The sequence below is a fragment of the Hyla sarda genome, chromosome 6 (assembly GCF_029499605.1).
Source record: "Hyla sarda isolate aHylSar1 chromosome 6, aHylSar1.hap1, whole genome shotgun sequence".
Taxonomy (NCBI): Eukaryota; Metazoa; Chordata; class Amphibia; order Anura; family Hylidae; genus Hyla; species Hyla sarda.
In genome coordinates this window covers 127,116,520-127,140,251 of record NC_079194.1, presented here as the reverse complement: position 1 = coordinate 127,140,251, position 23,732 = coordinate 127,116,520, and the positions used below count along the sequence as shown (strand labels likewise).

At 44.1% G+C, this 23,732-nt stretch overlaps 1 protein-coding gene across 4 annotated transcripts; it reads left to right on the top strand.

Moving 5' to 3' along the window:
* The first annotated feature begins 6,695 nt into the window (after positions 1–6,695).
* THUMPD3 (THUMP domain containing 3) lies at positions 6,696–20,949 on the top strand. Of its 4 annotated transcripts, none has more exons than XM_056524981.1 (10): positions 6,696–6,988; positions 9,764–10,018; positions 10,408–10,485; positions 11,336–11,785; positions 12,210–12,340; positions 13,818–13,887; positions 17,320–17,435; positions 18,768–18,875; positions 18,955–19,078; positions 20,231–20,949. In XM_056524981.1, exons 2-10 carry the CDS (start codon positions 9,785–9,787, stop codon positions 20,408–20,410), a joined length of 1,491 nt encoding a protein of 496 aa, XP_056380956.1. In that variant the 5' UTR covers positions 6,696–6,988; positions 9,764–9,784; the 3' UTR covers positions 20,411–20,949. The 4 variants fall into 4 exon arrangements, with proteins under 4 accessions (XP_056380956.1, XP_056380959.1, XP_056380957.1 ...); XM_056524984.1 differs by lacking the exon at positions 6,696–6,988 and adding an exon at positions 7,024–7,126; XM_056524982.1 differs by lacking the exon at positions 6,696–6,988 and adding an exon at positions 7,411–7,545.
* The last annotated feature ends 2,783 nt before the right edge of the window (positions 20,950–23,732 follow it).

Sequence of the window (23,732 nt, the reverse complement as noted above, 5' to 3'; positions counted from 1 at the left end):
TCGCTCCGGGTCTGATTACGCTCGACCGCAGAGACGGCAGCGTGTGACGTCACGCCCCCGCCCCCGTGTCCAGCGTAATCAGACCCGGAGCGAACACGCTCCGGGGACTGATTACAAACGGGGTGCCGCATGCATGATCGCGGGCGTCCCCAGCTGCGGGACTCCCGCGATCAGGCATCTTATCTAGAGATGAGCGAACTTACAGTAAATTCGATTCGTCACGAACTTCTCGGCTCGGCAGTTGATGACTTTTCCTGCGTAAATTAGTTCAGCCTTCAGGTGCTCAGGTGGGCTGGAAAAGGTGGATACATTCCTAGGAAAGAGTCTCCTAGGACTGTATCCACCTTTTCCAGCCCACGGGAGCACCGGAAAGCTGAACTAATTTATGCAGGAAAAGTCATCAACTGCCAAGCCGAGAAGTTCATGACGAATCGAATTTACTGTAAGTTCGCTCATTTCTAATCTTAACCCCTAGGATATCCCCTATCCTATTCTTTGGATAGGGGATAAAATGTGTAAGCACCGGAGTACCCCTTTAAAAAAATAAAAATACATTTCCAGTGAAGTAGCCCTTTAATAAACATGTCAATTTTGCTCCTATTGGTTTGCACTTCTTCCCTACTTTTAAATGGAACCCAAGAGTGAGTAAAAACCCCATATCATCAATCTGCTTGGTTTTTAGTGATGCATCTTCCTGAACATAGAGCCTGATCTTTCTCAAAAGCTTGGAATGTCAAAAATTGTGGAAACCATTTTAAAGTTATCAAATTGATGTAGATGCAATTGTAAATTTGGCGTAACTTGCTAGACACTTTAGAGATTTCTTCTTTCTTTACGTCACCTCTCTGCTGGCATACTTTTCTCGTTAAAGGGGTACTCCAGGAATTTCTGTAAAGTTAGTGTAGTTAATAATATAGTGTCTGTACCTGTGTGTGACGGTTTTCTTACAATTCTTCTGTGATTTTCACTCCAATATTTACTTTTACCAACATACAAAATGACTGTTGTCTTGGATTTTTCCCAGCTTGCAATGCGGCTGAGACCTGACTCACTAGTCAGCTGATGACAGGGAGCCTGTCTGCTTCAGTGGGTGAAGCGATCGCTTGGTGGGAGAGAGATCAATCTGCAACTAATGCAACAGCTGCAGGCACCCTGATTGAAAACCACAGGTCTTTTGAATGGATGCAGCTCATTTATGTTTCAATGGGTGGAGTGGCTGATGTGTGGGAGGGAGGAAGATGGAATTGTGAGATTTGTAGTCAAAAAAAGAAAAGTCAAACAGGAAATACAAAAAGTTAGCCACAGTGTTATGGTAATTTCACAACATAGCCATTTAGCCCCAAGACAAGCGCAGATCCTTCCTAAGCATGTCCATTACTGTCTGCCAGGTACAAACTAAAATCACCTTATGGTGGAGAACCCCTTTAAATAATTAAAGAGGCACTCTGTGGCAGAACATTTTATCCTCTATCCACAGGACCCCCACGATCTCCTGCCAGGCACCCCGTTTCTCCGTGCACAGAGCGATCTCTGCTCCGTGCAAGGATTACTGTCGACCACCGCACAAGGCGGTGGTCGACAGTAATCCATGCACGGAGCGGAGATCGCTCTGTGCGCGAAAATAGACAGGGTGCCAGGCAGGAGATCGCAGCTGGGCCCGGTGTTCGGACTATGGATAGGGGATAAGATGTTCTGCAACGGAGAACATTTTACATTTACTCTTAACTGCATCCATTTTTCTAGTCCATTAAAATTTGGCACCGGCCATGTAGGTAAAGGGGTTCTTCAGCTGGATAATGTAGGCAGAGTGCAGCAGAGAACAAGGGTATTTTGGGGGATTTTAGGAGAAGTGCCCATCATAATCATATAAGGGTTTCTGCATTTCTAGCACACAATATGGCAGCCAGTCTGCAGTATCCTGTGATGGGGTTTTCCCCCAACCATGATATCCCGCTGATCCTGTTTCATGTCTCCCCCTCCTCACTGACAATATGTTTCCTGGAAATATTGACAGAACAGAAATTACAGCCCTTCCAGCCAAGCAATTGCAGCGAGGATCATTACGCGGCGGGAGCATCTCTGCCAACACGGTTGCGACATCATTTCAGCACAAACAGCAGTGTGATTATTCCGAGAGGAGTCTGCCATCAACAACAAAGACGTACAACAGTGCACGGAGGGCGGGGGCGGCCATGTTACCAGGGTAAACAATATTTAAGGGAGAGCAGCACATCAAGCTGTCAGGAGCCACGTCATACAAGATCACTAAACAAGATGGCGGACAGGATGGCACAATGACGTCTAGAACGTCCGCAATCCCTGACCATGTTATACACAATAGTCTCTCACATGATAGGCTTGGATACAGCGGCTCAGACATATCCACAAGTGATAGACTTAGATACAGCAGACAGTATCCAACACGATAGGTTTAGATACAGCAGCCAGCAGGCAGAATCACATATGATAGACTTAGATACAGAGGCTTAATAGACAGTATAACACAGGATAGACTTAGATACAGCAGCACAGCCGGCAAAGTTATGTGAAAGGCTTAGATACAGCAGCTAAGAAAACAGTATCACACATGATAGGCTTGGATACAGCGGCTCAGACATATCCACAAGTGATAGACTTAGATACAGCAGACAGTATCCAACACGATAGGTTTAGATACAGCAGCCAGCAGGCAGAATCACATATGATAGACTTAGATACAGAGGCTTAATAGACAGTATAACACAGGATAGACTTAGATACAGCAGCACAGCCGGCAAAGTTATGTGAAAGGCTTAGATACAGCAGCTAAGAAAACAGTATCACACATGATAGGCTTGGATACAGCGGCTCAGACATATCCACAAGTGATAGACTTAGATACAGCAGACAGTATCCAACACGATAGGTTTAGATACAGCAGCCAGCAGGCAGAATCACATATGATAGACTTAGATACAGAGGCTTAATAGACAGTATAACACAGGATAGACTTAGATACAGCAGCACAGCCGGCAAAGTTATGTGAAAGGCTTAGATACAGCAGCTAAGAAAACAGTATCACACATGATAGGCTTGGATACAGCGGCTCAGACATATCCACAAGTGATAGACTTAGATACAGCAGACAGTATCCAACACGATAGGTTTAGATACAGCAGCTAGCAGGCAGAATCACATATGATAGACTTAGATACAATGGCTTAATAGACAGTATACCACAGGATAGACTTAGATACAGCAGCACAGCCGGCAAAGTTATGTGAAAGGCTTAGATAAAGCAGCTAAGCAAACAGTATCACACATGACAGGCTTGGATACAGCGGCTCAGACATATCCACAAATGATACTTAGATACAACGGCACAGCAGACAGTATCCAACTCGATAGGTTTAGATACAGCAGCCAGCAGGCAGAATCACATATGATAGACTTAGATACCGTGGCTTAGCAGACAGTATCACACAGGATAGACTTAGATACAGCAGCACAGCCAGCAAAGTTATGTGAAAGGCTTAGATACAGCAGCTAAACAGAGAGTATCACACATGATAGGCTTAGATACAGTGGTTCAGTACACAGGTTCACGCATGATAAACTTAGATACCCATGTCTCCCCTGACTGTTTTGCACATTATAGGCTTGGATACAGTGGTTCAGCTGGCAGGATCATCCATAATAGGTTTCGATGTAGTGGCTCAATATACAATATCACACATGGTAGACATAGATCAAGATTACACAATAGGCTTAGATACAGTGGCTGAGCAGCCAGTATCAAGTATATAAGGCTTGGATACAGTAGCTCAGTAGAAATCTAAGATGATAAACTTAAATACAGCAGCAAGGACAATCACACATGATAGGCTTAGATACAGCATCTCAGCAGACAGTATCACACGATAGGCTTAGATACAGCATCTCAGCAGACAGTATCACACATGATAGGCTTAGATACAGCATCTCAGCAAACAGTAGCACACGATAGGCTTAGATACAGCATCTCTGCATACAATATCACAAACAATAGGCTTAGATACAGCATCTCAGCAGACAGTATCACACGATAGGCTTAGATACAGCATCTCAGCAGACAGTATCACACATGATAGGCTTAGATACAGCATCTCAGCATACAATATCACACGATAGGCTTAGATACAGCATCTCAGCACAGTATCCCACATGATAGGCTTAGATACAGCATCTCAGCAAACAGTAGCACACGATAGGCTTAGATACAGCATCTCTGCATACAATATCACAAACAATAGGCTTAGATACAGCATCTCCGCATACAATATCACACACAATAGGCTTAGATACAGCATCTCAGCAGACAGTATCCCACATGATGGGCTTAGATACAGCATCTCAGCAGACAGTATCACATGATGGGCTTAGATACAGCATCTCAGCAGACAGTATCACACAATAGGCTTAGATACAGCATCTCAGCAGACAGTATCACACAATAGGCTTAGATACAGCATCTCAGCATACAATATAACACATGATAGGCTTAGATACAGCATCTCAGCAGACAGTATCCCACATGATAGGCTTAGATACAGCATCGCAGCATACAATATCACACATGATAGGCTTAGATACAGCATCTCAGCATACAATATCACACACGATAGGCTTAGATACAGCATCTCAGCAGACAGTATCACACATGATACGCTTAGATACAGCATCCCAGCAGACAGTATCACACGATAGGCTTAGATACAGCATCTCAGCATACAGTATCACACACGATAGGCTTAGATACAGCATCCCAGCAGACAGTATCACACGATAGGCTTAGATACAGCATCTCAGCATACAGTATCACACATGATAGGCTTAGATACAGCATCTCAGCATACAGTATCACACACGATAGGCTTAGATACAGCATCGCAGCATACAATATCACACATGATAGGCTTAGATTCAGCATCTCCGCAGACAGTATCACACGATAGGCTTAGATACAGCATCTCAGCATACAGTATCACACACGATAGGCTTAGATACAGCATCTCAGCATACAATATCACACACGATAGGCTTAGATACAGCATCTCAGCAGACAGTATCACACGATAGGCTTAGAAACAGCATCTCAGCAGACAGTATCACACATGATAGGCTTAGATACAGCATCTCAGCAGACAGTATCACACATGATAGGCGTAGATACAGCATCTCAGCAGACAGTATCACACGATAGGCTTAGAAACAGCATCTCAGCAGACAGTATCACACGATAGGCTTAGATACAGCATCTCAGCAGACAGTATCACACGATAGGCTTAGATACAGCATCTCAGCAGACAGTATCACACATGATAGGCTTAGATACAGCATCTCAGCAGACAGTATCACACGATAGGCTTAGAAACAGCATCTCAGCAGTCAGTATCACACGATAGGCTTAGAAACAGCATCTCAGCATACAGTATCACACACGATAGGCTTAGATACAGCATCTCAGCATACAATATCACACACGATAGGCTTAGATACAGCATCTCAGCAGACAGTATCACACGATAGGCTTAGAAACAGCATCTCAGCAGACAGTATCACACATGATAGGCTTAGATACAGCATCTCAGCAGACAGTATCACACAATAGGCTTAGCAACAGGATCTCAGCAGACAGTTTCACACATGATAGGCTTAGATACAGCATCTCAGCAGACAGTATCACACGATAGGCTTAGAAACAGCATCTCAGCAGACAGTATCACACGATAGGCTTAGATACAGCATCTCAGCAGACAGTATCACACGATAGGCTTAGATACAGCATCTCAGCAGACAGTATCACACATGATAGGCTTAGATACAGCATCTCAGCAGACAGTATCACACGATAGGCTTAGATACAGCATCTCAGCAGACAGTATCACACATGATAGGCTTAGATACAGCATCTCAGCAGACAGTATCACACGATAGGCTTAGAAACAGCATCTCAGCAGTCAGTATCACACGATAGGCTTAGAAACAGCATCTCAGCATACAGTATCACACACGATAGGCTTAGATACAGCATCTCAGCATACAATATCACACACGATAGGCTTAGATACAGCATCTCAGCAGACAGTATCACACGATAGGCTTAGAAACAGCATCTCAGCAGACAGTATCACACATGATAGGCTTAGATACAGCATCTCAGCAGACAGTATCACACAATAGGCTTAGCAACAGGATCTCAGCAGACAGTTTCACACATGATAGGCTTAGATACAGCATCTCAGCAGACAGTATCACACGATAAGCTTAGAAACAGCATCTCAGCAGACAGTATCACACGATAGGCTTAGATACAGCATCTCAGCAGACAGTATCACACGATAGGCTTAGATACAGCATCTCAGCAGACAGTATCACACATGATAGGCTTAGATACAGCATCTCAGCAGACAGTATCACACGATAGGCTTAGATACAGCATCTCAGCAGACAGTATCACACATGATAGGCTTAGATACAGCATCTCAGCAGACAGTATCACACGATAGGCTTAGAAACAGCATCTCAGCAGTCAGTATCACACGATAGGCTTAGAAACAGCATCTCAGCATACAATGTCACACGTGATAAACTTGGTTACAGCGGTTTAGCAGACAGGATTAAACATGATGGGCTTAGATACGCAGACTCACTGTCACCGGACAATAATATGGTAAAGGTCATAGGTTTCGGGGATGAGGCAGCAGTGAGGACATCACGAGGACCACACTACTTCTCAGCACTGGGTGGATGGTGCTGGACAGTAAAGAACTCAGCGCCACCTAGTGTCCTCATCTTGCAAGTGTACACTAATAATATAGGATAGCAAACAGCGCCATCTAGAGTCCCAACGCTTCTTCATCGACTGTATCTGTTCTCCCCAGTCCGAAAGCAGATCGCCGAATCATCGATGGGTGTCATGTCTGCACCCTAGTTCGCACGTTGAGCGGTCAGGCGGAGTCTACGTGTGGTAATAGACGGCTGTTATCCCCATTACTGTTGCTGTATGTGAGATGTGACTGTGAGGGGGCAGGGTGACGGGTGACTCCGGGATCAGTGTCCCCGGGGGGTTGCGCTGTGAGCCGGCTGCTGTGTGAATGGGATGATGGTGCACTTCATGCTTTTACTTCTAGTCCTTCGCTAAAGACTTTAGTATTATAAATGGGGAATATAGTCGCTTATAGTTCTATACCTCTGTGCGCGCGGAGAACCGCATCACGTGATTAGAGTTTGTCTGACTTCCTTATCAGAAGCGCTGGTCATGTTGCCGATAGCAACCAATCACAGAGCAGCTTTCAATTTTGCCTTTTCTAGTAAGCTGCTCTCTGATTGGCCAGTTCTGATTGGTCCTATGGGGGAGATTTATTAAAACTTGTGCAGAGGAAAAGTTGCCAATAGCAACCAATCGGATGGCTTCTTTCATTTTTATAAAAGTAAAGAAGCCATCTGATTGGTTGCTATGGCCAACTGGTCAATTTTTCCTCTGGACAGGTTTTTATAAATCTCCCCCTATATGTCTGCAGGAAGGTATGTGCAGGTTAGGCCGAATTCACATGATATTTGGTGCTGCATTGCCTGTATATATTGGAATTCCTTCAAAAAAGATATGTTGCAGCATACCCATAGATCAGTGTTTCTTAAACCAGGGTGCCTCCAGCTGTTGCAAAACTACAACTCCCAGCATGCCCAGACAGCCTTCGGCTGTCCGGGCATGCTGGGAGTTGTAGTTTTGCAACAGCTGGAGGCACCCTGGTTTAAGAATCGCTGCCATAAACTGTGTTTTGACTCTTGCAGACAATACGTATACGTTCAGGAAACAAACTGAGCATAGTCACTAGTAGACTGCGCATTATTTTATTAAGAAGGGTTGCCTTTCCCGACTTATTCACGTCATTGCTCGGGGTCTGAACACTCAGACCCCCAAAATGATAAGTGTTATAATTGTCTGATTGTAAAGGGGGTCCCACCACGATCTCAAGAACCAAAAATAGCCAGGTGCTGTACTATGCTATCTCTGGCAGCTGCCATAAAGAATCAATGGAGTGGTGGTGTGCGCACATGATGGAAGACTAAGATTGAGATTGTAGGGGGTCCCAGATGATGGAGTAACATTAAACCATGTAGCTAAAAATTAACAATTTTATTTAATCCTCGTAAAAAACCCAATGACAATAGTATAATTAGTATCAATACATAAGAAAAAGAGGGGCTCTCCTATGATGAACAACCGTATATCCCAACGCGTTTCCCCGTGTAACTTGTGATATACAACGGTTCATCAGGGGATGACAACAACAGTATACAAATATATACCTAAAAGGCACCGAGATATGGAGGAACAATATATATAAATAGCGTGCAACACATGGACAAAGGCACAACTCAATGTACAATATATGAAAGGACATTTAGAACTATACATAACATATGTTATAATACATAACAGCAGGCATAAATACAATACAAAGCACGTGAATGCAGATAGGAGATAGCAAGGTTTATTTGTGGCTTCATTTGAATATCCTCCGACTGATGTAACAACCTCTAGGTAGCAGAGAACGAGATCACTGATAAAGTGAGGACCCTACGATAAGGGCTCCTCCACAGAGAAGGGGAAATAGGCTTAGTAAATGGCCCCCTGGAATAAAGACCTGAAAATAGTTGCTTCCTTACTATAGATAACTTCAGACCACAATTGTCCAATCGCCAGGATCTTGTTTGACCCTCCAGATTATTAGATAAAGAGTTCAGATAATAGTGCCACCTAGATAAAGAAAACCTCTATGATGTCCACATAACCACAGTATAGTCCAAAAAATGTCCAGCCATTATCCATGTGTAGTTACCCCATATCAAAATGCCGTAGGCATGATACGTCCGTCTGCGACTGACGATCCACGTCGCAGATAGCTAGGTATATCCCAGCCTCTGTCCCAGATGATGGACACCCCTCACCCCTGTGGATAGGAGATAACTTCTTAACCTTAAAATTCATATCAAAACATTTTTATCGGTCTGTGTGTTTAGACCCCAGACCATAGAGGTGAACGAACAGGGAGAACTACGCGCTTAACGCATTCTCTCCCAGCTCTGTGCCACATGATCTAGACCAGTGGTCTCAAACTGTGGCCCTCCAAATGTTGCAAAACTTCAATTTCCAGCATGCCTGGACAGGGAAGACCAGTGGTCTCAAACTGTGGCCCTCCAGATGTTGCAAATCTTCAACTCCCAGCATTTCCTGTCCTGTTTTGCAACATCTGGAGGGCCACAGTTTGAGACCACTGATCTAGACATATTTGTAATGCAAGACAAAGAACAATAGGCGAGTACCACGCACATACTCCCTGCAGGTTCACGTCATGGCTGGGGTCTGAGTGCTCAGGACATGTCAAGAGGTTTGTTTGTTTTTCACAGGGACGCTTTGAGTCCTACAAAAAAAACAACACACAAAAAAATAAATAAAAAATAAAAAGAACAGTATATGTTCATAAATGTGCCAAAATGTAGTAATTTAGTCAAACACATTGAAATGAATAGGTCTGACGGGGTGTGGGATGTACATCCCATGATCCTGGTCTCCCAACTGCTGATACCACAACATTTCCAAAGTAATAAGTGTGGTCTTATTTAGAATAGGAAAGATATCAAGTTTGGTGGTTGGAAGGGATACGTCATGTGACATAGTGATAAAGATGGGCCTGTTACTCTTGTAATCCGATAACTTGAGATTTTTTTTACCATACAGTGTGTTATCTAAGCTGCCAGTATGTCTGAGGTTGAAGTTGTGGCGGACATCTTGACAGAGGTGATGCTGGATGACCCTACTCCCAGCAATGCAGCATCCCTCGAAAGTTCCCTTGTGACTATTGGAGCCACTGTACCTACAGGGTTTGAATTCACAGCGGCTGCGGAAGTAGAAGAGAAGCTTGGATGTCCCTGCAAGATCAGCAAAGACCGTGGAAAAATCTACTTTGAAATCAGTGTGGACATATTGGCTCAGGTGCGGCTCTGAACCTACAGGATAAGTGCACCTCAGAGATTTGACATGTCGGAGGGATGTGTCAGCATTTTGATCAGTCGGGTCTGGGTGCTGAAAGCCAGATTGATTGCTAGAGTGAACTGGGAGAAGCACTTGGTAAACATTTTCTTTTCTCATCTCCCTCTTTGCTGCAGGACACAGATTCTATAGAAAGTCTGTGAAGCTTGTCTCCTGCAGGGAGAGAGAGCGCTCAGTCAAGCGCTTCTTCCCACTTATTTTAGCAATTGGTGGGGGTCTCAGCTTCTAGACCCCAACCAATCAAAACTTTTGACATCTCTCTATGACATCCCAAAAGTCTTTTTTAAATGGCGGTGACACTTTAACCTGAAGCTGTTAAATGTTTTTTTTAGGTTCATCAACTTAGGTCGGTTGACAATCTCTTCGTTGTCGTACAAGAATTCACAGATTTCCCTTTCAAGGACGTAAAGGTCAGTTCAGATAGAACAAATAGCTGCCTGCATACAGTAGATCAGTGATTTCCAGCTGCTGTAGATGGAGCACCGGGATGTCTCAAACAAGTGGGCTAGATTTACTGTTGAAAATGCACCAGAATTATGGTAGATTTTGCACCCCAAAAAATGGCTTAACAAGCTGTGCACTACATTTATTATGTGTTTTAGACACTTTTCTCACAGAGTTTTACAAAGGGGATGTGGCATGGATAAAAGATGTGTCTTCTGTAACAATGGCATAACTTAAAGGAGAACTCTGGTGCATACATTGTTATCTCCATCTGCTGGGACCCCTGTGATCTCCTGCCCGGCACCCCAACTCTCCCCTTATGCAAGGAGCGAGCTCCACTCCATGCATGGATTAATGTAGACCACCGCACAAAGCGGTGGCAGATGCGTACCCTCCATGTATCTCTATGGAAAAGAAGATACACAAGTGCTGTATCTCTGCCTTTCCCATAGAGATACATGGAGGGGGTTGTGAATAGGGGGATAAGAAAACTTTGTACCGGAGTTCCTCTTTAAGTTGACCATGCGGTAAAATTGCACTAAAATCCTGGACTCGTGGTGTTCATAACTGTGCACAATATTGAAGTTTAAAGTATGGGGAGGAACAGCAGCAGCTTGAGACAAATGAAATAGGGGATTTCAGCCTTCTGTCATTAATTGCAAATATGCTTTAACCTCCAGTAACTAACTCATTTTCAATCTTAAAGGGGTTGGTCCACTATCAGCATGTACCACCTATCCACAGGATTTGTGATATATGTCTGGTTATTCGGGTCCGATTACCATTTACTCTAAATATTCTTTTATGTCCCTATAGGAAGCTGCACTTCAGGATTTCCAGGAGCTGGCTGCAAAGCTGTCCTGGGAAAAAGCATTAAGGACCTGGGAACTAAACAATAACCTAAAAAAGAAAAAGAAGAGAAAGAAAACCAATGGCTGCAGCAAAGAGAAGAAGCAGGCAACAGCATCAGGTTCTGAGGTGCCATCAGGAGACAGTGCAGCAAAAGATGTAGAGGAGTCTCCTGCGGCATCCTCAGGACAGGAAGAGTGTAAAACTACTGACAATCACACAGAGGACACAAGTGACGACAGCACAGAGAGTAATGACACCTCCACCGATGTCAGTAATGTCCTCAAATTCCGCGTGACCTGCAACCGGGCTGGAGACAAACACAGCTTCACATCCAATGATGCTGCCAGGGACTTTGGTGGAGCGGTGCAGGAACACTTTCAGTGGAAGGCAGATATGACAAACTTTGATGTGGAGGTGAGTTTTTCCCATTTCGGGTAATGCTTAAAAGGGTATTCTGGAATCTGCTGGGACCCCTCACCATCTCCGTGCAGCACCTGCATTCTATGCAGGGCTGCTTCTCCAGTCTCGGAAACTTCTGTGTTTCCGGGTATGGAGACATGATGTCACACTACGCCCCCTCCATTCATGTCTATGGGAGGGGGCGTGATGGTGTGACAGAAGTTTCCGAGACTGGGGAAGCAGCCCCCGCATAGAATCCAGGTGCTGCAGGAGATCGCGGGGGGTCCCAGCAGCAGGCCCCCAGCGCTTAGACATCTTATCTCCTATCCATGTATAGGGAATAAGATGTATTTGGCTGGAATGCCCCTTTAAATGCCCCTTTAAATGTGTGTAAAAGTCTGTAGACAAATATATACACATCTCTGTGATCTGTCACCAGGTTCTTCTGAATATCAGCTATAATGAAATGTTGGTGGGAATTGCTCTGACCGAGGAAAGTCTGCACCGTAGAAACATTACCCACTTTGGACCAACTACACTTCGCTCCACTCTGGCTTACGGGATGCTCAGGTGTTCTCCAGTTTCATCATTGTGGTTTGAAAACAACAGTAATGTTCCCTTACTTCAGAAAAATGCCTTTGTGGTTTTATTGACCACTATAAATTATACCTGCTAGTTGACAGATTATCAGATTTTATGGGATCTGCTTCAGTCTGATGACAGATCATCACATTTTAACCTCTTAAGGACCAAGGCTGTACCTGTATGCACTAATCCTGTTACCGAAGTTTGAAGTGTGCTCACGAGCTTAGCATGCTTCATACCCAGTGGGTCCCGGATGCTTTCAGCAGCCAGGACCCACGGTTAATGCCGGACATCACTAATCGGCCGGTGCCCAGCATTAACCCTTTAGACGCCACAATCAAAGTTGATAGTGGCGTCTAAATGCGGGATCTAACGTTTGCTGATAGCTCAGCGGAGCTGATCGTGACATCCGCGGCGAAATCGCGGGTCCCGAGCAGCCTCGTGGGAGGGCCCTTACCTGCCTCCTCGCTATCCGATCAGTGCTCTGATGTCCCTGCCAGCCATAACAAGCTAGAGCAGCAGAGCACCAATAACACAGATTAATGCCAAAGTTAAGCATTGAACATTGTATGCAATCGCAAGATTGCATGTCATAGCCCTCTAAGGGAAATAAAAAAGTAAAAAAAAAAAAATTAATAAAAGTAAATTAACCCCTTATCTAATTAAGGTTTGAATAACCCCCCTTTTCCCATTTTTTTAAATATAATAATGTAATTTTTAAAAAAATGGTACGGCCGCAAATGGAAATATCCTAACTATTTAAAATATAATGTTAATTAAATTGCATGGTTGATGGCGTACACGTTAAAAAAAAAAAAAAAATACAAAAAGTCCTAAATTGCGCATTTTTGGTCACTTCATATACCATAAAAAGATTAGAGCGATCAAAAAGTCCCATCAAAACAAAAATGGTACCAATAAAAACTACAGACCACGACTACAGCACAGAAAATGAGCCCTCGTATAGCCCTGTATACAAAAAAATTAAAATCAATTAGCATACTAATTTTGGTGCAGGTAGATTTAAAAATAAACTTTAAAAATAAAACACATATTTTATTTTTATATATATATATATATATATATATATATATATATTCGGGTATCCTTGTAACCATATGGACCTACAAAATAAAGATAAGGGATCATTTTCACCGAAAAGTGTACTGCATAGAAACGGAAGCCCCTAAAAGTTGTAAAATTGTGTTGTTGTTTTTTTGTTTTTGTTTTTTTACTTCACCCTACAGTTTTTTTTTTTTTTTATTCCCTGCAAATTTTGAGATATCATTACAAAGTACAATTGGTGACGCCAAAAAACAAGCCCTCATGTGGGTCTGTAGGTGCAAAATTGAAAGCGTTATGGTTTTTAAAGGGAGGAGGAAAAACAAGGGGTAAAACAAGGGGTTAAGGGAATGGCTGTAGCTTGTACCACAACCTTAACACCTTTTTCTTTATTCTTAAGGCTCTGTGACCTGGAACCATCAGATGTCGTAATTGATCCGATGTGCGGAACAGGGGCAATCCCTATAGAGGTGAACTAGAATGAAGCTGCCTAGTGTTTTATGTATTTAACCTCTTAAAGGGGTATTCAGCCCCTAGACATCTTATCCCCTATCCAAAGGATAGGGGATAAGATGTCAGATCACCGCGGTCCCACTGCTGGGGACCCCGGGATCGCCGCTGCGGCACCGCGCTATCATTACAGCACAGAGCGAGTTCGCTCTGCACGTAATGACGGGCGATACGGGGGACGGAGCAGCGTGACGTCATGGCTCCGCCCCTCGTGACATCACGGCCCGTCCCCTTAATGCAAGTCTATGGGAGGGGGCGTGACGACCGCCACGCCCCCTCCCATAGACTTGTATTGAAAGGGGCGGGGCGTGACATCACGAGGGGCGGAGCCGTGACGTAACAATGCTCCGGCCCCTGTACCGCCCATCATTACGTGCAGAGCGAACTCGCTCTGTGCTGTAATGATAGCGCAGTGCCGCAGCGGCGATCCTGGGGTCCCCAGCAGTGGGACCGCGGTGATCTGACATCTTATCCCCTATCCTTTGGATAGGGGATAAGATGTCTAGGGGCGGAATACCCCTTTAAGGACTCAGCCCATTTGGGCCTTAAGGATTCAGACAGTTTTATTTTAACGTTTTCGTTTTTTCCTCCTCGCCTTCTAAAAATCATAACTCTTTTATATTTTCATCTACAGACTAATAATGTGGGCTTGTTTTTTGCGCAACCAGTTGTCTTTTGTAATGACATAACTCATATCATAAAATGTATGGCGCAACCAAAAAAATACTATTTGTGTGGGGAAATTCAGAAGAAAACCGCAGTTTTGCAAATTTTGGAAGGTTTCGTTTTCACACTGTACACTTTACGGTTAAATAGACGTGTTTTTTTTTTTTTATTCTGTGGGTCAATACGATTAAAATGATACCCATGATTACATACTTTCCTATTATTGTACCGCTTTAAAAAAATCGCTAACTTTTTAACCAGATTAGTGCGTTTAAAATCCCTCTTTTGCTGACCTAAAATTTTTTATTTTTCCGTATAAGCGGCGGTATGAGGGCTAATTTTTTGCGCCGTGATCTGTACTTTTTATTGATACCACATTTGAATATATAAAACGTTTAATACATTTTTATGAATAAAATGTTATAGAAAGAAAAGCATCAATTTTTGATTTTTTTTTTTTTTTACATTCACGCCATTCACCGTAAGGGATAATTAACATATTTTAATAGTTCGGATATTTACACACGCAGCGATACCAAATATGTTTTATTTGAAAAAAATTACACTTTTTGGTGGTAAAATGCGGAAAAAGGGACAATTGACATTTTTATTGGGGGAGGGGATTTCAAAATTTTTTATTTTTTACTTTTATTTTTACACTGTAATAGTCCCCATAGGGGACTATTTATTGCAATGTTTTGATTGCTAATACTGTTCAGTGCAATGCATAGGGCATAGCACTGATCAGTATTATCGGCAGATCTTCTGCTCTGGTCTGCTCGATCTCAGACCAGAGCAGAAGACGCAGGGAGATGGACGGAGGCAGGTGAGGGGACCTCCGTCCGCCATTATGGATGATCGGATCCCCGCGGCAGCGCTGTGGGCAATCCGATCATCCATTTTAGTGACCGCACTCCTGTAGGTGTCATGATCTTGATCATGGCATTTGAGAAGTTAATGGCGGACATCCGCGCGATTGCGCATGTCGGCCATCACCGGCGGGTCCCTGGCTGGTACTCCAGGGAACTGAACTTATCGAATACTTATCCCCTACAGGATAGGGAATAAGTGTCTGATCGTGGGGGGGGGGGGGGGGGGGGTCTGACCACTAGGCCACCTGTACAGTGCCCCGGCTACTTACCAGTCGTTGGTGTGCTTCATCATCCACCTTCCTGGATGAGAGCAAATGATGGCCTGCTCAGCCAATCATCAGCTGAGGCGGCACATCACTGCGTCACTTGCTCTTGTCCAGGAAGGTGAGGGCGCAGTGTTCTAAGAACGGGTAAGTAGCCGGGCCCTGCACAGGAGATCACGGGGGGTCCCAGCAGTCGGACCCCTCCCCTTGATTAGGCACTTATCCCCTATCCTATTCCATTCTCTGGAGTACTCCTTTAAAGTTTAATCACTTCATATTTCAATACATAGATGTTAGGTTGTTGTCAGTATATAGAAACACACATTGTATACATCCATAGATTGAAACTGATCATGACCTAAGACTACCACACAGCTGATGGAATTGTTACAATGTATCAGTGAGCTAGAAGTAAGAAATAATAGGAAAAAGGGTTATATGTTTAAAGAGTAGCTCCCACCATCTCATATTTATTTAACTCTATCCCTACCTATAGGTAATCTATCCCTAACCCCCTCCCTGCCTTTAAAATTTTTTTGGGGGATTTACATAGCGGTCATCTTCTGGTCTTCTTGCTTGCTGCTCTTTCCTCTCCCGGAAGCCGGCTTTCCCAGCAGGCGTCACGTCACTGACGCCTGCTAGGCAAAGACTTCCGCCCTCACTTCATCTATGCTGTGCTCACGTCGGGAGCACGCATAGATGATCAGCCAATCGCATGGCAGGCTGCTCCGGGGTCTCCTCCTGCCTGTTTATCTGTACATGTGATACCCGGGGAGGAGGAGTATAGGAGTAGCCTGCATAGCGACAGACACCTGCCGAGACCCGGGACAGAGAGTGTGTTTATTCTGCAGTGTACATGTCGGGGGCTTGGATGAATGGGCTACGCGCGACTATAACCAGCCAATGCGCGCAGCCCCGGCGTTTAATGCGCTCGCTCCCGCCTGTCTGATTGACAGGCAGGGAACGAGCGCAGCCGAAAAGAAAAAGGACTGATTTTGCCCAGCCAAAAACAGTCCTTTTTCTGGCGTGACGTCACGCCATGCTGCAGCCGGCCACTAGGAGGGTGACCCCTAGTGGCCAGTTTTTAAACGTAAATTTCACCATGAAAAAAAAAAAAAAAAATAATGGAAGTATATTAGAGATATGTTGTAGTACATAAGTACTACAACATATAAAAAAATAAAGTTGATGACAGTGCCAATTTAAAGATGTATTATTGTGGGTATTGACTTGTCCCTTTATCTTCCTGTTTATGACCATTGGTAGACACCAGAAGAAAATGATATTAGATCATCAGTACCCCGATGTTACATTCACGTGGCCACTCTAATAGGAGGAGAGGTGGGAGGGAACTTGCTCAATGGGGAAACACCTTTTTTCCCTTTTGAATTTATATCCTGCAGGGGTCACTGTACCAAGACCTGTGATCATAAATAGATAAAACAAATACTGTTATTTTAGTAAGAATTGTTGTAAAAGCTAAGTTTTAGCTATTTATGATCACTGGTCCTGGTACAGCGACTTCTTTTGAAATGTTTGACCTTTTAAGTTTGCCTTTTGGGTACTAAGTTATTTTGTTATATCCCTAAAGGGTGTCAATGAGTGGCCTGGTTGCTTCTTCATTGCTGGTGATAATAACATGAACGCAGTGAACAGAACCGCCAGCAACATCGGCTCCTTACTGAGGAAGCAGCAGAACGAGAACAGGTAACTAAGGGGATAAATATTAGCAGCTATTCAAAATGAATTATTCTATAGAAGAAAAAAAATTAGAAAAATACTGGAGAGAATGTACATATAAAAAATCTTCAGTGGTGGTGCTGATATACATAGGCCTCATTAAATACTGCCCAACATGGTCTATACATTAAGCCCTAAATGCAAGGATTTCCTTGAGTCTGAGAAGATGCTCAAAGAGTATTCTTTTTGTTTATAGGAGAGCTGGTTCACCATTATTGCTCCCACCTGAGCTGTCACCATGTTTTCCCAGACTAGTAAATACTGTAGCAATTCTGCTTAGTTATGTAGAGATGCATCCCCTTCCCATGTACAGTGATCCCTCAACTTACAATGGCCTCAACATACAATAGTTTCAACATGCAATGGTCTTTTCTGAACCATTGTAAGTTGAAACCAGACTCGGCATACAATGCTACAGACGGTCCAGATCTGTGAAACATGTCAGTGGCTGGAAGATCTGACCAATCAGAATGGGCATTCACTGGTAAAACACCTGTATTACTGAAGTGTATGCACTGACTGATGTCTGGTAGCGCCCCCTACAGTACAGGGAGGTATTACATGTTCTGTACACTTTACCTGTGACAGGGTTACCTTCTCCTTTCAACACCAGGTAAGGACGGCTCCATGTTACTTTTTAGGACATTGCGTGTACTGTACAGGACCCCGAAGAAGCTCCTGTCCTCTACATAGACCCGTGTTTCCCAAGCAGGGTGCCTCCAGCTGTTGCAAAACTACAACTCCCAGCATGCCCAGACAGCCTTTGGCTGTCCGGGCATGCTTAGAGTTGTAGTTTTGCAACAGCTGGAGGCTCCCTGCTTGGGAAACACTGACATAGACAGTGATTTACAGATCCCAGCAGATCTTTATTTTATATGTAAGGACTTGCTTTATCTATATTAGTTATCTACTTATTTTTCTTTAATCCTCACTTTTTCCTATTTTTGGATGACATTTTGGTGGCTTCAGAACCAATTACCAGGTTTCCATAGAGTTATGGTCTCAACATACAATGGTTTCAACATACAATGGTCGTCCCAGAACCAATTAATATTGTAACTTGAGGGACCACTGTATTATTTCATAACTGTGCAGATTAGTCCTTCATAAGGAGAACTGTGTGACAACTGGGGGCTGGAATAATAGCAGCTTTACCAGAAACAGATATAACTAGAAAAATGCTCTATAGAATTTTTCACAACAACACAGATGAGGACAACCTTTAACTTTTATGAAGGCTGGACAAAACCCCATAAGTGGTTCCTATGGCTTCACTTTTCTTGCTTTATGTTTGCACAGTGTCCCACAAGGGCTTCCGATTGACTCCACTCACTGGGACATTTCTCATCTGCCTCTGAGGAGTGGGAGTGTGGACGTTATAATCACAGACATGCCATTTGGGAAGAGGTAAGAGGCAGCTTCAGGAGCTGGATGAACCCAGTGTCTCCTTTCAGCGGTTGCATCAAATTTTATTATATCCACACAGAATCGGATCAAAAAAGAAGAACTGGGACTTGTACCCGGCCTGTCTCAGAGAGATGAGTCGCGTGTGCCGGGCCGGAACAGGACGGGCCGTTCTCCTCACTCATGACAGGAAATGCTTCATCAAGGTACATATGCCTTCCAGTCTTCTCTTTCTCCATATTCAGCCTTTCGCATTCTCTCTAGCATCATTCACACCCTATCTCATCCCTTGACTCCATACACAGCCTCCTTGTCCCTTATACAGTGGTCCCTCAACATACGATGGTAATCCTTTCCAAATGGACCATCGTTTGTTGAAACCATCGTATGTTGAGGGATCCGTGCAATGTAAAGTATAGGACAGTGGTCTACAACCTGCGGACCAGATGTTGCAAAACTACAACACCCAGCATGCCCGGACAGCCGTTGGCTGGGAGTTGTAGTTTTGCAACATCTGGAGGTCCACAGGTTGAAGACCACCGGTATTGGAGGTTATACCCACGTGTCCCCGCCGCTCCGGACCGTCACCGCTGCCCTGGATGTCTCCCTCCATCGCGGTCTCCGCGTCCCCGGGGGACAGGCAAGGCCTCTGCTTCCCCGGAATCCTCGCTCTCCGTCGCCGCCATGTCGTTACGCACACCGCTCCTATTGGATGATGGGACGGCGTGCGCAGCGACGTGATGACGACGATGGAGAGCGCTGACGATGCAGGGGATCCCGAAGAGGACGCGCCGGAGCCCCGATGACAGGTAAGTGATAGTCAGCGGATCACACGGGGCACCGTAAATGGCTATCCGGTGGCAGCTGAAGCAGTCTGCGCTGCCGGATAGCCGTTTATGCGATGGCCCCGACATACAAAAGCATCGTATGTTGATGCTGCCTTCAACATGTGATGGCCTCTGAGAGGCCATCGTATGTTGAAATGATCGTATGTCGGGGCCATCGTAGGTCGGGGGGGGGGGTCACTGTATCTCTGTACTTAGCCTCCCTTGTCCCCTCTGTCTTTGTAGACAGCTTCCCATGTCCTCTCTGTATCCATACACATTCATTATATTTGGGAATTATCCTTGTGGCAAGTTTACAGAGTTATATGCGGCTGGGAGAATGGGTCAGTAAAGCTATTCTGGCATTAAATTTGCACTATAGTCTTTTATCAAAAAGGGGATAAAACAGTGGAGGTATGCTTTAAACTGGCATTGAACTGGCGCTTGAATTATATATACCGTAGTGTATTATAGCTCATTATATATAACTGTAAGGACATTTACTTCTTTAAATATTCCACATTTCTTCTTTAGGCCTTGGCCAAAGCTGGACATCTGTGGAGGAAGATGCATACGGTGTGGGTAAATATAGGCGGCCTGCATGCCGGTGTTTACCTGCTGAAAAGAACTACCCTCGACTTTTCTGACTGCTCCAGTGAGAGACTAGAAGAGAATCAGCCCTTAAGCCCCAGTTCACCCGCCAAAGAAGAGTAAGAAATGTTTCCTCACAAGTAGCACCCCGAGCTGAACCCCAAAATACCCAACAACCCAGATGAAGTTGTGCAGTTTTCCCACTAAACTCCCCTGTAGCTCTAAATCCTTAAGTGATCTTCTGCCAAGTTGTCATGTATCCTAGATTTATGGGAAAGCTGGGTGCCAGTATGGCCACTATTACAGCTTGTGCTGTTCCCAGCTTCCTGAACTGCTTTTTCACACTCCCAAAAACATCTACGAAATAGGATACCCCACTTTCATATGACTGCATAACTTGGCACACCCGTTATGTAGAAAAACCTAGTAATGGTGGCCATATTGTCTTTCACAATTGATAAAATTTTGAAAATTTAGGAGACTCCAGGACCTACATTTGAGTTTTTTAAGGGGATGCTCTGTGTTGTTTCCAACTGTTTTATTTTGCCTTTAGAAAACTTGCAAACATTAGACAAGTTTTTGATGTTGGATAAAAAAAAAAATTGCAGCACCAGAGTAAAGGACTTCCATGGTGTCAGAAATATAAATACAACAATGGCCAGAGTCCTTACACTGTATTATTTCCTGGTTCTTTATTTATAAAGAAATCTAAATGGTTCATAGTTTTCTTAAGTTATTCATAGTTTAAAACCTTAAAGGGGCATTCCAGCATTACTCATCTTTGAATATGTCATAGAGGTAGAGCAGTGTTTCCCAACCAGGGTGCCTCCAGCTGTTGCAAAACTACAACTCCCAGCATGCCCGGACAGCCAAAGGCTGTCCGGGCATGCAGAGAGTTGTAGTTTTGCAACAGCTGGAGGCACCCTGGTTGGGAAACACTGAGGTAGAGTCTGGCTGCAAGTGCAGCAGTCTGTTGTTTTGAGAATTGGCAGGGTACCAGGGTCATGGAGATTTCCAAGCTCACCTCCTGCCATGTCTCTGTAGAGGTGGAATTCCCCTGTATGTAAGTTGATTTTGCAGTTCAGTTAGATTAATGACATCACCGAGGTGCCAGGGTTGGATGATGTCACTACTACATTGTTAGGACTGTGATATGTAAACATTTGTCAGTGTAATCTGCCTGAGAGGAGATATTTCAGTGGTTTCTTACTTGAAATAAAGTTCTTTCTGTTACACCTTCAGGTTCTTTTTGTTCTCAGTAGAAGATAATTGTCCTGGAAATATTAGACCCCGAGTCCTTGTCCTGTGAGAAATTCAGATTCTCTTGATGTCTTTTGCTTGTAGCACATCCTGGGTGACAACCAATGATGGTCATTAGAGATGAGCGAAGTTACAGTGATTCGATTCGTCACGAACTTCTCGGCTCGGCAGTTGCTGACTTTAGCCTGCATAAATGAGTTCAGCTTTCAGGTGCTCCGGTGGGCTGGAAAAGGTGGATACAGTCCTAGGAGACTCTCTCCTAGGACTGTATCCACTTTTTCCAGCCCACCAGAGCACCTGAAAGCTGAACTAATTTACGCAGGCTAAAGTCAGCAACTGCCGAGCCGAGAAGTTCATGACGAATCGAATCACTAAGTTCGTTCGTCTCTAATGGTAATACATGCTCGTTCCTTATCCCAACTCTGAAGCATGGTAGAGGGAACACCATGGCTTGGGGCTGCTTTGCTGCTTCAGGGCTTGGTCACCTTGCGACTATTAAGGGAATAATAAATTCAAAGTTGTATCAAAACATTTTACAGGAGATTGTAAGGGCAGCAGTCCATGACCTAAAGTTGAAGAGACATTGGGTGATACAATAAGACACACACACAAAGGCCCTAATACACATTTGTCATGTAGGCCAAACCCATTAATTTTGGCGGGACTGGCCCACCATCTAATGTGTATTTTGGTTTCCTAACTTTCCCCAAAAGATGATGTAGAGTAAGATATGGATGAAACAGTTGACTTCATCATTCTTTTGTTCACTGGGAGATAAGCTGCTCCCAGTGGAGTTTGGCAGAGGCCTATTCCCCTATCCACTCAAAACACATGGACGCTGGAAAGAGCATCCACAAAAGAATGATTGAGGAAGAAAATGTATATTTTGGAATGGCCAAGCCCTGACCTTAATGGGGTACTCCACCCCTAGACATGTTATCCCTTATCCAAGAGATATGGGATCACATGTCTGATCATTGGGGGGTCCATCCGCCCCGGATGTCCTTTGGATAGAGGATAACATGTCTAGGGGCGGTGTACCCCTGTAACTCTATTGAGATGATGAGGCATGATCTACAGAGTGCTGTATAGGCAAGGCATCCCAGAAATATTCATGAAGTGATACTCATTTGTAGGAAAGAATAGTCCAGAATTCAACATTGTGCAAATCTTATTTTTAGCTACAATACACATTTTGTGGAGGTTATTGCTGCTTAAAAAGGTTCTCTGGGTTATTGTTTACTTAATAAGAGGCATGACAAGACTGTTTTATTTATTAGTTTATATAATTGTCAAGGAGATAACAATCAGACAGCATTTTAATTCCAAAAGATTCACTTACTTCTTCTTGTAACATCTTTAAGTCTATCTTTACTACAGATCAAGCATTCTACTTATGAGACAAGAGGCCCAGAAAGAACAATTCTATAACTCCTGTCCAGAGTGCTATAATGCATAGAATAATGTAAGGAGATAAGATACTGGAAAAGAACAGAGTTAATGACTCCTTTTGACATGTGTTACTGGTGCCTAGTTATGATCTCCTCTGGCTGTTAACCTACATATGTACACGGCTGACGTCATATCATGATCTCCAGCCTAGTGGTGTACAACTGCGAAAAAAAGAAAGGGGAGAAGGTGCAGGAATCCAAATCATTCCACTGGGAGTGAGGGGAGGAGAAAGACAGCCGCTTAGCAAAGTTGGTTGTGTAACATGAGCAATGTAAAGCGCGTGTCAAGCTAATTCCATCTGCAGCCGTCCTGTCAAGAGGATATGGCTAGCAGAAAAGACTTCATAGTAAAACAGGATCACCCGGCGCTGGTCGGAACAAGAGTCCTGCACCGATCAGCGCCGGGGGATCCTGTTTTACTCTGAAGTCTTTTCTAGTGGTGTACAAGTCTCAGCTAGTAATAGCCCTGAATTAGTACATTGCAGATATGTGGATGATTCCTATAGTAACTGTCCAATTTCAAACCTTAGCAGCAGACGGCTGGCACTGGTCCTGTGTAGTTAAGCACTTCAATCTGCAGTACAGCGTAGCGGTTCAGTTCCGAGCCCTCTCCCCGTCACACCCCGGTGCTACTACCCGCGGAGAAGAAGCAACTTCCAAATACAATCGCAAGAAAGGAAAAGCGGGGGTACTCACGTTTTGGTGATCAGGTAACAGGCTTCTTTATTTCATCG

Bases quoted from the DNA above. Each gene is read 5' to 3' on its own strand.
- THUMPD3 (XM_056524981.1), top strand. From the start codon at position 9,785: ATGTCTGAGGTTGAAGTTGTGGCGGACATCTTGACAGAGGTGATGCTG. The intron at 10,019-10,407 runs GTGCGGCTCTGA...TGTTTTTTTTAG, and splicing joins GTGTGGACATATTGGCTCAG to GTTCATCAACTTAGGTCGGT. The intron at 17,436-18,767 runs GTAACTAAGGGG...ATGTTTGCACAG, and splicing joins AAGCAGCAGAACGAGAACAG to TGTCCCACAAGGGCTTCCGA.